Here is a 14,396-nt window from a genome sequence, read left to right as displayed (position 1 = left end):
AATATTGAATAATGGAAGTACTGGTAATACTGTTTAGGTTTCAGTGTGGCTTTATGCACTAATCAGGTTAATCTAAACAGCTGCAAGTTATAGTCACTTATTTTTTACAGACAAAAGTGTAAGCACACAACAGAAAATGCTGTTCTTTTATTGGATTCCGTGATTTTTGTGAGCATCTTAGTCTTGCATCATTGTGTGCTGCATTTGGAAGCAAAAGCATTTTCAGAGGTAGCTGTCCTGATTTCAGTTCTTAGGAAGTAGCCTGTCTTAATTGGTCTGCTGTAAATATTTCTCAAGGGGAAGAAAAAAAAAAAAAAGAGAAACAAACAAAAAACAACAGAAGAATTGCTAAAGAGAGAAAGCAGAGGATTGTGGCGTTTTCAAGAAATAATTTATTTTAGCTGTCTGTGTTACTCTGACTTGCAGTGAAGAGCTTCGTAGCTCCCAAAAGACTGGTATAGCATCAGAAATACGTGAATTCTCCAGAATGCATTTTTGCTTCCAAATGCATCGTTGTAATAGCAACATGTGTGCTCCATTCATTAGCCGGAGCTTTTACCTTTGCATTACATTCAAAGAAACTTTCTTACTGGTCTTTTAAAATATGCTTAAATGTCCAAATAATGGCAATTACCATTTTCAGAATTACTACTTTGAAGCACTTGAGTTTGTTTTCAAAATGAATGCCAGCACAGTTCTCCCTTTAATAAATAAATAAATAAATAAATCCATGGCCATCCTGTTTGTGGGTGGTTGTGCTTTTTCTAGTACCTGGAGGCTTCTTCTGGCTTGCTCAAGGCCACAGCCTTCTCACTAACTTGAGGCAGGGGGTACCGCTGGAAGCAGCTCCAGTTGGGGTCTTAGAGAGGAGTGATGTGCTTACTAACTACTTGTTGGTTATTCCAGCAGAGTGGAAGGAGATATAATCTGTTCCTGAAGCGACGTCTCAGGGTAAAACAGTGATGAATGATACTGCAAGTGGCTTGGATGGCTGCAGTAATAACATGCTTCACTGTGTGATGTCTTCTGTTAACTGGGAGTTCACAGTCGCAAATATTTTGTGCTTTTTAAGAGAACTTTTTCACATGCATCTTGATATGATTTAAGAAGGAGCAGACAGAGACATATTTCCCTGAATTACTCTTTTTGGCTCCTACTCAAATAAAATGAAAACCCGATTTGGTCCTTTATTACTAAATGTCGATTTGCTGATGGATGTGGTCTAACAACAAAAAAAACAAAGCTTCTTTAGCATGAAGTCAAATTTAGTCCAGGATACTAGCTTCTAGAGCTTTGCTATATGAACCTCTAGAGAGAGACAATAGTCTTTATTTGCTTAATATTAATTGTTGTAGCTTACTCATCAGAAAAGATCATCTTATTAAACCAATATTCTGGCATGCTGATATGAATGAAAACATGAAGTTTAATTGATCTGTTAGAATATTAATTTTCCTGTTGCATTGATGCATTTTATTATCTTATTTTTTCCTCAGTTTTGAAATGTAACCCCTGTATTGTTTGTGTGCTATTTTTGTATGTGATCCTTGCTGGGACATATTTCTCTGTGGCGGTTGACTTTTTGAATTGTGTTATGTAGAAGAAAATGCATGGAGCTTACTTTTTGCCACCTGCTTCAAGTTGATGAACTGTGCCCTAGGACACCCTGAACTAGGTTGCTTTGGTCTAGAGTGGTGTTCCTACTAACAGCAGAAGCAATTACTTGTCGTGATCATTTGTGACACTTCCTAAAAACTGTGAAAGAATAAACGATAGCAGCTCACTGGCTACACTAACATATACAATATTTATCCTTCAAACCAGTCATATACGTGCGGTATTTGTGGATACAGGCAGTTAATTTGGAAATGATTTTAGCTGCATATAGGCCTTGTTAAAACTTGACCGAGTGTACCTTGAGCTATGAAGAAACGGAAAAATGGAGGCAATTTGAGAAAACTACTTTGTCCTCTGTTATTTTAGAGCAACAGCAATACTTGATTTTTAATTATATACCTATATCTTCCACAGATTGATAAAAGACATCAAAGCAAAGATTCAATTTTCTTCAGGGATGGAGTCAGGAGAATTGATTTTGTTCTCTCCTATGTGGATGATCTTAATAAAGAATGGGAAAAAAAGCTGGTAAGTTTGCTTTTCTGAGATGTTCCTGATTCTTATCTATCCTAACCTGAGTATCAAATTGCAAAGTTTTTCACATTAGTACACTCAGCTGGAATTGAACTTTGTAAAAACATTTTACAGAGGCTGAAAAAGCTGTTCTGTGTATAGAAATTTGTGCAATTTACTGTTGTGCATTGAGACTCAACTTTACTAGATTTTTGGAGGCCTTATTTCCTGAATTGATCACTCACCATTGATTAAGGCTGCTCAGTATATCAAACAATCAGCTTAATGCCAAGTAACGCAAATGATTTTGCTTTCTTCATTTAACAGTCTAATAAAAACTGAGGCTTTGGTGGAACTGTATCTGTAAACAATGTTAAATGAAGGGAAGTTTCTTCTTAATAAAGCATTATCCAAACGAGAAGTAATGATAACATTGTTTATATATTTTATACAAATGGGCTGTGTTTTGATTATTCACCCTTGCCTTCAGTTAACAAAAAACTAGGTCCATGTAAGTATCCGTGTAATTTTCCTTTTAAGAACTGAAAAAATTTTTTTGTTACTCTGCGTAAAACAAGTGCAGGATCTCCTCTTTGAGCTTTTGCCTGTGTTTGGTTTGTCTCTACATATATCCTCATTGTTTTAGTAAAATATTTGAAATGTCTTTGACAAGAGACCTTCTGTGGAACAAAGCACAGCATAACCACCTCCTAAGTAACAAGCAAGTTTGGGCTCCCCTCTGAAGTTCCAATTAGTGATCATCCTTGAACTTGTCAGCAAGACCCAGTTGCCTGAATGGTAACAGTTGGGTGGACGGAATCAATAAATGATGTGTTAGTTCCTTGCTTTTACTGACATTTGAGCAATACTTGAATTCAAGCTATTTAAAAATCCAGTACTACAAGATGCGGTCAGGACAAATAATAAACTTACATACAGCATAACATTTTAAAAAAAAAAAAAAAAAAAAAAAAAAAGGCAGGGTTTTTAATGAGTTTGTTTCCTTGTTATTTGCTGCGGGTTTTCTGAGCCAGAAAGGGTTATGTTTGCACACTACTCTCTAATAGATGTTTCCAAAGTTTGCTCTAGAAAAGAAAGGGGGAGGGAAGCAAACCACAACCAAAAAGCCATTCTCACGTAATCGCATTATTCTGAAAGATAGGGCTTTCTGAAGAAAATAAATTATAGTAAAGCTTAGGACAGAATCAGAAGCAAAACTGAAGGTCTGTGAAGTAAAGAATGTTTTTCATCTATATCTTGTCATATTAAAGTGTTTCATAATTAAAAATGATAATTTCCTTTGAACAAAACGTGCAAGATTGGGCTGGTAATAAATAAATAAATAAATGCTTACTGCTTCCTTTATGGAGGAAATACTGCTTTCGTTCAAGACTTAGGCTGCCTGTACTTGTATGCAAATATGATCTAGTGTAGAACACAGCCCCTGCCTCTTACTCCTGTTACCGTGAAAAATCAAGAATCTCTGTCATCAGCTGTTTGATGCCTTTCCCTGCTTGGGCATCTCTCTGTCTGCCACCTTCAGTTACTCGTGTTGGGAGACTTGCTTGGGAGACCAGTGTTACATTATAGCTGTGGCATCCTAGGTTTATACAAAGGCGTGCTTTTTTTAAACTCACCCTGCTGCTTTATCAGGCTTTGTCGGGCTGTAATCCTAGCTAATTTATTTTTCTACCATAAAACAAAATGCATTTTAAAAAGAAGGGAGAGGAGGCCAGTCAGCGTAGAGAGGAAAAATATATCCATGCAAAATATGTGAAAGCAATTCTTAAAATAAACATTTTCCATTAGTCATACTCCAATAAAACATGGGAAGAAATGGAGGCTATTTAGGTAATATTTCAAGTTGGAAGGAAAATGGAATCATAGCCAGACGAGAGACCATGTACCTGGGTGTCATTATTTACTGAAGGATTGACGTGGAGGGGGGAAAACCAAGATAACGTTGTGGTTCCTCTTGGACATAAAAATGCTTTTAGTTATGAAGAAGCATCTGTCTTGGAGGAGAGTAGTACACCTACATGAAGTTTTGTGAGATTTCATTCTGTATACATCTCTTACCAGCAGGAGTCGACAGCACCATGAAAGAAGGCCTTGGTTTTGTGGCTCTGCAGGTTAGCTCTGTGCTCCCAGACTGGGCAGGTGTGGAGATGTCGGTGTTACGGCATATCAGTTCTCATGTAGTTCTTGAGAATCTGCAGAGAAAGTGAAATTTACTCTATTTTTATGCTCAGCATAGGCCTTGATACAACGAATATGCCAGTAACTTAATATAGACATGTCAGCTCAGAAGTACTGTGCTGTTGTATTTGTTGGAACAAAATCCAAATATTGACGCAGTGCAGCCTTTGGAATTTGCTTGATACTGGACTTGTGGTTGTACGGTTGTTGCTGGAAAGAAACGTGCTTTTCTTCTACTGTAGTACAATGATACAGCAAAATCTAAGAGCTTAGAATAGAAATGTTTACAGGAAGAGAATAACAGTTGTGACAAAGGGTTTTGTTTCCTTGTCTCGAGGAAACAGCTTTATTCTGCATTTCTAAGAGAGGAATGAAAAACTTCTTTGTGTGCTTGCCCATGGCTCTGATACAGATGTAAGAGGCGGTCTGTTCATCTTCTCCCTTAGCTTCATGCAGAACAAATGCATTAACTTATTTGATGTTCCCCAGAACCTCTCCAGCTTAAACTCTGTTTTGAATTTGCCTTCTGTAAGCTACAGGAATAAATCCTAAATGCAAGGTCTCTGTAAACAAAAATGAAGATTACATTTTTGTGAGACAGCAGTTGTATTTTCTTTAAAACCTCTAGGAGACAGCAGTATTGTATTTTATCTGTATATGAAATATATGAGAATATGGAAAAATGAATAATTTTTTAAAAACATGTTTAAGAAACTATTCAGGTAGGGCTAGGCATGATCTTTATTGCCTATACGCGCATTTCTTCACACACACACACAAAAAAAAAAAAAAAAAAAAACAAAGCACTGAGACTTTGGGATCTCTGGGCAGAATAATTGTTGCTTTCTGTTTTTACTGGAAGCCAACTCCACCTGTCCCTGTGGGACACGGAGACACAAAGAGACATTATCTAGACCTCTCCAGCTTTTCAGCATCTCTGGGAGAAAGCAGGAGCTGCTCTGACACCAGGTAGCCCAAAGCCAGGGAGCCAGCAGCTTCAGCAGGCTGAGGTGCGGGCTGCTCCCTATGCAGCCCGTTTGGGTGTGAGCTGGCAAAAGCCCGGTGCAACTGGGTGCAGAATTCACGGGTGCTTTGCAGCGTGTGGCTGTTCCTGCAGGTGGTAGTTGTTTCCCAGTGCCCTACGTGAGGCTGTGGTCAGAAGGCCGAGCATCCTGACATGCTTTTGTAAGGCTGGCGTTGCCTGCCTGAAGGGAGGGGAAGAGTAAGGAGGGAGGCAGGGGTTTGACTAAGCAATGTGTTGAATACTTTGAAAGGGTTATTTTTCTGTTTAGTGATTTATTTATTTTTTTTACTTGCAATAGCGGCATTGTTACCAAGGAACAGATCTGGAACAGTTGTCTACATATCTTGAGTAGCTAATTATCCAGTGATGCATCTGCACTGGGCATATTAGTGCTGGTGGACTTCGGATCTTGCTTTGTTAATCTTATCAGGAGGGTTCATTCTGCTGAAGCATGCATTAAGGCAAAGTCATCCTGTAGCAGCCTGGGGGTTAGCCACAGCGTGCTGGGAGAGGTGAAGGCTGTATCCCCCGCTATCCTTTGTGGGCCACAGTGGTCTCAGAAAATGTGGTTTCTGCCTTTTGCAGATGCTTCTGGGAGGTTTAAGAACTGTATTTAAACAAAATGTGGGGAGGGGAATGAGCCCACTATCAGTGGCCTAATCATGGGATTATCTTCCATCAACCCCCTGTGACAGCAGGGCAGGGTCTGTAGTGGAATCCCAAGAATGTGTCCCGAGTGTGGCTTTTTAGGGTTGAGGGAGCGAGCTTACGATTGTTTTGTGTATATATTAAAAACACAAAGTGGCACAGGGCCAAGAGTACATTTTGTCCAATGTAAGCCTTTCATAGCAATATGAAGAAATACAGCATTTGACAGGAAAGGGGAGTAATGTTTTAGTTTTGTTTGTTTTTCTAGCAGATTGATTTGCTTTTAAAGATGGCTGTTTCAAGTGGCTGCAAAGTACAGTATATTCACGTCTTTCAGAGAAGGTGGCTTATGAGAAGAGAGCAAGGTGGTAAAAAACGTAATTTCTTTTGGAGCAGTTCAGTTTATCATCCTAAATAAATAGTAAGAAGAATTCAGTAATCAGGGCCATACCCTTTGGCTCTGTCTATTGCTGGGCTGCACAGATCAAGGAGGAGCTGACTGGTGAGCATCTGGTAGCACAGAACCCCTGGGCTTGGATCTCCTCCAACATATACCAGGGCAAGAATGCATGGCAGTGTGCTTTGTTTGGAGAAAATGTAAGCCAGGACAGCACATAGCTTTGGATACGAGGCTTGAATGTCAGCTTTTATATACCACTTCTGAATGTAATTATAAATCACTTGCTAGTTGTATTGTTTTCTCTTAGATCAGCAGGTCAGCAAACATGTTCTTTGGTGTTAATACAGGTACACATAGGCAGGTTTGTGGGATAGATTAATTAAAAGAAATACACGGAATTGTGTTTGCCTCAGTACGCCTCAGGATTCACCATGATTCCAGAGTTCATCTACGTTAGTGTCTAATTTAATAACTAATGATATTTGGCAAAATCGGATGTTAGAGGTTAAAATGCAATGCCAGTAACACAGTAGATACAGCAACACATTTTAGCATAGATCTGAGGGCCATTAAACCTGTTCTTCAGTCTGTATTCATTAATCTGAATAGTTCATGCAAACTCTGATGTAACTAGGTCAGCTTGCTTCTCACAGAAACACAGCAACATAAAACGGCCTGAAGACTTTGGTTTTTTTCCTTCTTGGTGTGTGTTGTATAAGGCTATGGTAGAGAACGTGTCACACATCACTGCAGGTTTTAGCTAGAAATCAATTGGTTGTCTAGCTAGTGCTTTCTAATGAGGCTACAGCTCAATATTTAGTATGACTTGTGGTTGTTCTGGCAGTTCTTCAGCAAATGTTATGTAATTAAAAGGAAATTAATTCAGTCTCCCAATAGGAGCAAAAGTTCTGCAGAGAAGGAGGCGAAAGAGATCTTGCCTAAAGACACTGCCTAGGGATTACTTGGCAAAGAAGCAGAGTTGAAGCAGGATACCTCGGCACCAGACTCACAGAGGTCATGCACCTATCATGCACTGCCACAGGCAGGTTTCCTTATCTCTGCTTCAAGTCCATGCTGATTTTATACAGACTAAGCACATGTGGGCTTACACGTGGTGATTTTGTACTCCTATCTAGTTTTACAGCTAAATAGTTGATGAGGCATACTGCTTGAATGGTCTGTGATGGGTACCTGAACATTTGCACCGGATAGGGTCATTAAACTGGTGGCGAGATGTCACTGTAAACAATAACAGAGCAGTCTTCTCAAACGCTTCCAGGATTTTTCTTTTTATACAGTTTTTCCCATTCTCTTAGAAGTACTGCTGAATTGTCATAATAACCCTCCTAACAACTCAGAAATGCTCAGTGCTCCAGAGTTGAATTGTCAGCTTTCCCGGGTGGCACAGCTTACGAGCCTATTCCTAACTAACACGTAAGTTTGGTGTAGTGGGTCAGCACAATTCCCCTTGTGCTGCTGAGAGTCTACTGGTGTGCTGCAGCTGGCTTGTGTCTGCTGGGCTTTTGTGTCTGCTGGTTGCTTTTACAGAGGTTGTGTAGAGTAAAGGGGTCTTTATCAGGATCCCTGGAAGGAGCTGAAGCCTGCAGTCACTGATCAGTTATGTTACAGACTTCATGGGTGAGTAATGTGCGTTTATTTCTCTGCAGGAAAGAAGAAAAGAATTTGAGAGCAATCTGCAGAAGGCTGGTTTAGAACTAGAAACAGAAGACAAGAAGGTAACAAATAAAAAGGCATCTCAAGAAAAATTTGTACTAAAGAAACCTGTAAATGACTAAACATAAAGCACTTTGCCTTGTTAGAAAAATGATGAGATTCTAGCAGATTTCATGGAGCGTGACTAGCTTAAGTGAAAAAAAGTACATGTGTCTATTGGAGTTATTTTTCCAGGCAGGCTCTTAAGTATTGTCTAAAGAAAGGTATTTTGTTTCAGGAAGAACTAAATGCTTTCGGTTTTATAACAAAAAGAAAGCAGTTTGAAAATAGCTGTGAATTCGCTTAAACCACGTAAATAGGAAGTATGTTCATAGCTAGGTTTAATCTCAGCTAACAACTTGGAATTCGGTGACTAGATTAACACATGCTCACTGGCTGTTGTAATTACACTGAGGATGCACCCTGGTTTAACAACATCAGGATGGTTGATTAGTGTCATTGTTTACTTTGTCAGTGGAGAACTGAGGGTGCTGACAGTCAGCACCTTTTTTTTTTCCTGCCAGAGACTGAGTGGAGCAAAATAACTTTTTGATGAAGTTTAGGCTCTGTGACATCCACAGATGGAGATTCATTGAGCAATATGTTAAAATATGATTGCTGTTATCTCCTCTGTGTGTGTGTGTGACATGCTGAGCAATGCTACAAGGACATGCGCTGTGGGGTGAGGCCTGCAATAAGATTATTCCTTATCGTAGGTGTAAGGCTGTACCAGATATTGCAGCTCTTGATAGGATGTTGTTGCAAGTAGTCTTGTGTGATCTACTCTGCTCTATGAAAACTGCCCCCTCCATGAAACAGAGCAGCTTTAAAATCTACCACGGTGGCCTGAAGGACAGCTGGATTGCCAAGTGGCCAGCCCTGCACAGCAAACCCTTGCATTTTGTATGCACTCAGAATGTAATGAGTGTGTTCAAGCCTCAGAGTACAAGATAAATGTAGTCTGAAAAGCCTTTGTGAGCATTTAGGAGTGCACAGATTATTTGTGTCTTCAGTCAACCACCCAGATAGGCTATTCAGTGTTTAAAAAAAGAAAGTCCTAAAAAAGAAAATCTTTTTTTGAAAGCTTAGAAAAATATTTAAAAGGAAATAAATTGTGTATAACAAGTGTTCTGATAAATCTTTCAATAAAGCACAGTGTAGTCTGATGTCAGATTTAACTCTTCCGGGGCAGGAATCTGAAGATGGCAAGATTTATTTTGTCAAGATCCATGCCCCATGGGAGGTTCTGATCACATACGCAGAAGTGCTTAACATTAAAGTTCCCATCAAGGAAAATGATATTCCCTCGATGGTGGAGAACCCCTTGGACTGTATGCTTACACCATTCAGGCTTCCCGAGAAGGTGATGCACCCTGAGCCGGATTATTTCACTGCACCATTCAGCAAGGAGAAGCAGGAGCTGTACCTCATTAACGATGAGAGCACTTTCTTCTCACCATCCATGAGAAACAGAATAGTACGTACATGAATTTGTCTACTTCCATTTACAAGTTGATTTGCACTGACCGTAGGAATATACATGCAAGGAAGGAGTATATAAAGTGTTATCTCTGTGGGTAAATACGAGGAAGCCACAATATCTGCTCATTTTTCTTAGAATGCTGAAATAATATTTGTGAGAGTGGATCTTCTAGACTTTACTGGGCAGGTTTGCCCTTCGCAGTCTCACAGGGTCAGGCCTTGTGAAGAAATACTTCTTCCTTCGTATATTCTTGCAGATTATACACAGTGCACAGCCACTGTAGGGTTTTGTTAAGTAGCCTTAAAGCAGGAAAGGATTGAATTTAATGTGTTTAAATCTCAGGTTAATTATATTCTTACACGTTGTCCATATGGAACAGAAGAAGGAAAGAAAAAGTTTGGAATTAAAAGACTGCTAAATAATGGCACATATTCAGCTGCATATCCTCTTCATGATGTAAGTATTTTAGCTTTCAGCTCCCTCGAGCATTTCCCAATGTTTTAATCTTTTACCTACTGTGACATTGCCGTTTCCAGCAGAAATGAAAATGTACTCAAACCCTTCAGTTTGTCCTGGTAATTGATTCTGTTTTACAATTCACAAGAAATATCTGCCAGCCTCACCGTTTGGCTTTTATGTGCTGAAATGTTTCTACCTACAGATGAGTTTCTGGGGTGTAACTGAAAGTCACATAATTTGTAGCAAACTTAATGCACAGGAATATACTATAATGTTTATGATACAGATTATGCAGTAAAATGTTAGGAAGATCCCTTTTTAAAAAAGAAAAAAAGGATAAATGGACATTCTGTAGGTTTACAGGGGATAAGTTCAGCTGATGAGAGTCTAGGCTGTACTGCTGCTGGAAAGTACGTCATAGTGTTGGGAGTACCAAAAAGCAGGTAATAAAGAGTAGTTGTACAATTACCTTTTCTATACTCATACAATCAACCTTAAATTGTTAAACAAACTTCCCAAATCATGAGATAGCCTTACAAATCATTGACAAATTATTTAATACTTTAAAATAGTTTGAGAACGCAAAATTTGTGTTACTTATACTTCTTGATTTCTACTTAAAAACCAATTTGCATGCTTTTGTTGGTGATTAAGAAGCATTCAGAAAAAAAGGAAAAATAAGATCACAAACTGAACTGTCAAATGTTTCTAAACAGCTGAGTTCTACAGCATAAAATTAAAAGAGCTATGAGAAACTGTGGTAATTTTATGCCATTTAATTTCTAGGAAACTGACCAAGATCCTTTGTTTCCTTGGTATTTGGCGGGTAGATACATGATAGTGATGACCACTACTGAAGTCAATTAGTGTCAGAATTTCATTTTGCTCCTCCTTGCATTCCAACTTCAAAAAACACAGCACTGAGTGCATTATAGTGCAATGTCTAGAGGCTGGAACCAGCTTTGATTTATATCCCCCTAGGTTACAGCCCTCCGTGAAATGCTACTGCCAGTGGAATTTATATTGAAAGCCTGATTCTGAACTACAGAAAACAGGATTTAAATTTACATCATTTTTTAGTGAAGCAGGAGTTAAACAGTGGTTTTCTATTTCAGAGAAACTTGAATTTCTGCAGCTCCATATGCTACACCAGTGTAAAGGAACGAACCATTTATTGCAGTAATCTACTGGAGCAAACGAGTCCACAGTGCCAGTGTTGTACTAGCGCAACATTGGTGTAAGAAAACATGAAGTGGCTACATAGTACAGGTCAACTTCATGTCGAAAATGCATATTATCTTAAAACATTACATATATGAAGAGGTTGCTATTTCAAGTACTGAAGCGATGTGTGATTGAGTGAATATTAGATTATCTTAACTGGCACAAAATTAAGAGATGTACATCATCATTAATGCTCGCTTCTTTCAATTTAGTGTTTGAATCTGTCGATGAGCTGTTTTGCCTTTCCTCTGATTTGCTCACAGTGTCAGTACTGGAAAAAGGCAAGTGATCCAAACTGTGACAATGAGAGGTACACACTGTATATGGAGTGGGCCCGTTTCTTACGGTTCTACAAAGAGCAGCCTTTGGATCTCATCAGGTAAAATATCATATGGGTTTTATCATATTTATTTGGTGTTCACTGTAATACAAGCTCATACTGATTTGTAGATGTTTCCAGCTGGGAAATTCTTACCACTTGTAAGATGAAGATCTGATGAGAATTGGACACATAATTGGGTTGTAGGACTTTGGAGGACGCAGCATATTTTTTTTTACTAGCAAATGGAAATGTGCTGTGCTGCATATTAAGCCTCATACAACCTAGCCAGCACTCCTGATAGATACCTTATAGATAGTTAGATGTAGATGAAGACATATAAAGAATATCTTGAATTTCATCATAAATATCTGCCACAATTTTTTAAAATGGGTTTGAAATTTGGAAATTTCAACATAGTTCTGAAAACATATAGATAAAATCAGTTTCTGAAGTTTGACTCTTAATTCAGCATTAAACCACAATTGAAACTAACCTTACCCAACATTTCTTGAATTCAACTCACATTTATATAACAACTGCATTGCTTTATTCATGGGTTACAGTTGGCACTTCCATTACACAACCAGTTTTGTCTCTGTGATAAATTACTCTTTAATTCTAACCATGTGATCAGTATAAAAAAAAAAAAGTAAATCTTGCTTTGCTTTATTCTATGGAAAGGATTTAAAGATTAGTTTCCTGCTGGAGTGGGGTTTCAAAGGAGACCATGTTTTGTTCTTTCAACCTATATGACTTGCGACAGTTGGCTTTCAGTATAATATTTATGAGCGTATGTCCATGGATTTTCTTATTTTACCTGAGAATTTTGCCAACTGTTTCATATTGATTCTGGATAGTTTGTTCTACTGCAGTTTTAAACTGTGCTTTGTATCCCCTACTCAGTTGTGATGGTTGTGGTTTTGTTTCTTTGTTGTATTCAGGAAATACTACGGTGAGAAGATAGGAATCTATTTTGCCTGGCTCGGATTTTACACTGAGATGCTATTCCTTGCAGCAGTTGTCGGCGTAATCTGCTTTCTTTATGGCTTGTTTACAATGGATGAAAATATGAGCAGGTAAGCTTAATGTTGAAATCTCCTAGCCTTATAATGGTAAAAGTTAAGCAGTATGAAAACATCGTTCATGTAGAAAAATAACAAATTTTTATACTCAAAGCAGACAAATTTATTCTTCGGCTATCTGTATTGACCTAAACAGTGGTGGACGGCCTGTGTAGAACTGGTAACTATTAACTAGCAAGACTTGGCTTGCAGGTGAAAAGCAAAATTTTATTGCAGTTTGGCAACAACTTCTTATATAGGATTCCATGCAACACATAAGATCTACAGAATACCACTGACGTATCTCAATTTTTTTTTCCAAGTGTTAATTGTTGCCTTATGCTTTTATATTTGAATCTATCTTGCAGAGTAGTATATTGGCCTTTCTACGTAGGTTATCGTTTTTACTGACTACCAAAAGCATGAGTGTGGTACAGATCAGCAGTATTCTACTGTCAGAGATGGCTCAATGATCTCAGAAGCCAGGGTTTGCTTGTTTTAAAATAAATATTGTATTTATTTCTTCAAGGATCCCAAGATTTACTACATTCAGGGATGTGGTGTGATATTTCATAGCTTACTGTTTTTTATAAGGATTTGAGAAAATGTTGAGTTTTAAGTGTAAAAGATAGTTTTATAAATTAAAATTCAGCAACAGGCATTTAACCTACATTTCTACACAGAATATCACTGCACCCATTCTATTGTATCATGCCATTTTGAGACTTACGTGTCTCAAGCATAACTTATGTTCAGAATTGACCTGTGAATACTGCTATACATGTTCAAGTATACGCAGGATCGTAAAATTCACTCAGTGTAGTCGTTAAATTGAAATAACAAGTCACACTAAAGATATCCAAGTTGAGTTAACACCTCTCCTTTTAGAAAAGGTGTTACGAGCACATTACTAATTCGATGGAAAATAACGTGGCTTGTATGTCACCTGAAAGCAGTGCAAGTGCTGTACAGCTCCTTACACACCTCTGATTTTTTTTCAGTAACAAATCAGAAAGCCCATACCAAGCAAAGAGCTCGTTCTTTTTCTTGCAGCAGCTGCTTCAATGTGGCTTGCCCTGACTGACTACAAGTTAACACCACTGATAATGACGAGTCTTAGCATATTCTCTGTGAAGCTGCAAATACTGAGCTTTGAACAAATCCAACTTGGACGTTTTTCTTTTTTGGGGAGTGACTTTTATGTAACAGCTCTTAAGATGCTACAAAAACACTGTGCAACGTTTTTGTCCTCAGCAAAGAAATCTGTGACCCAGCAATTGGAGGAGAAATCATTATGTGTCCTCTTTGTGACCGAGAGTGTGAGTACTGGAGACTAAACACCACCTGTGAGTCCTCAGAGGTTTGTATTGGGTTCTTCAGCCACTTCTCGGTTTTGATCATTTTTGATCAGCATTGTTTTGTTACTGAACTGTTCCTATGTGTTCTGTTGCAGTATTCCCATTTGTTTGACAACGTGGCGACTCTATTTTTTGCAATTTTCATGGGCATATGGGGTGAGTACATTTGCTAACAAGTTTTAAGTTAAGTAATAAATAGATCTTGGCCAAACTGCTTGGGTACACTGGAGGTGTGAAGAAGAGAGGGTGAATGGCTTCGTTTTAACATTCTGCCTCCCATGCAAAAGTGGAAAAAAAAAAAAAAAAAAAAAGACAAATACATATATGTGTGTGTGTATATATGCACATACACACACAAATAGATGAATATGAAAT

General features: G+C 38.3%; 1 protein-coding gene and 1 long non-coding RNA gene across 16 annotated transcripts in view; one reads left to right on the top strand and one right to left on the bottom strand.

Annotated features, from left to right (window-relative positions):
* LOC311437469 overlaps positions 1–14,396 on the bottom strand; it is a 317,804-nt gene that overhangs the window by 187,779 nt on the left and 115,629 nt on the right. For both annotated transcript variants that reach the window (XR_014693484.1, XR_014693485.1), the window contains exon 4: positions 4,210–4,343. This is a non-coding gene — a long non-coding RNA (uncharacterized lncRNA). The remainder of the gene's footprint in view (positions 1–4,209; positions 4,344–14,396) is intronic.
* Positions 1–14,396, top strand: part of ANO5 (anoctamin 5) — a 54,090-nt gene that overhangs the window by 21,998 nt on the left and 17,696 nt on the right. For 6 of the 14 annotated variants that reach the window (XM_084520775.1, XM_084520782.1, XM_084520780.1 and 3 more), the window contains 9 exons: positions 907–951; positions 2,032–2,145; positions 8,069–8,137; positions 9,307–9,591; positions 9,940–10,053; positions 11,544–11,659; positions 12,544–12,678; positions 13,918–14,023; positions 14,117–14,177. In XM_084520775.1, the coding sequence (XP_084376901.1) occupies positions 907–951; positions 2,032–2,145; positions 8,069–8,137; positions 9,307–9,591; positions 9,940–10,053; positions 11,544–11,659; positions 12,544–12,678; positions 13,918–14,023; positions 14,117–14,177 (1,045 nt within the window). The remainder of the gene's footprint in view (positions 1–906; positions 952–2,031; positions 2,146–8,068; positions 8,138–9,306; positions 9,592–9,939; positions 10,054–11,543; positions 11,660–12,543; positions 12,679–13,917; positions 14,024–14,116; positions 14,178–14,396) is intronic. The other 8 variants (XM_084520778.1, XM_084520774.1, XM_084520786.1 and 5 more) reach the window with 2 other exon arrangements.

This window comes from Aythya ferina, assembly GCF_964211825.1.
Source record: "Aythya ferina genome assembly, chromosome: 5".
In the NCBI taxonomy this organism is placed as follows: Eukaryota; Metazoa; Chordata; class Aves; order Anseriformes; family Anatidae; genus Aythya; species Aythya ferina.
Note: the sequence above shows the minus strand (reverse complement) of the source record. Positions and strands in the feature narration are given on the sequence as shown.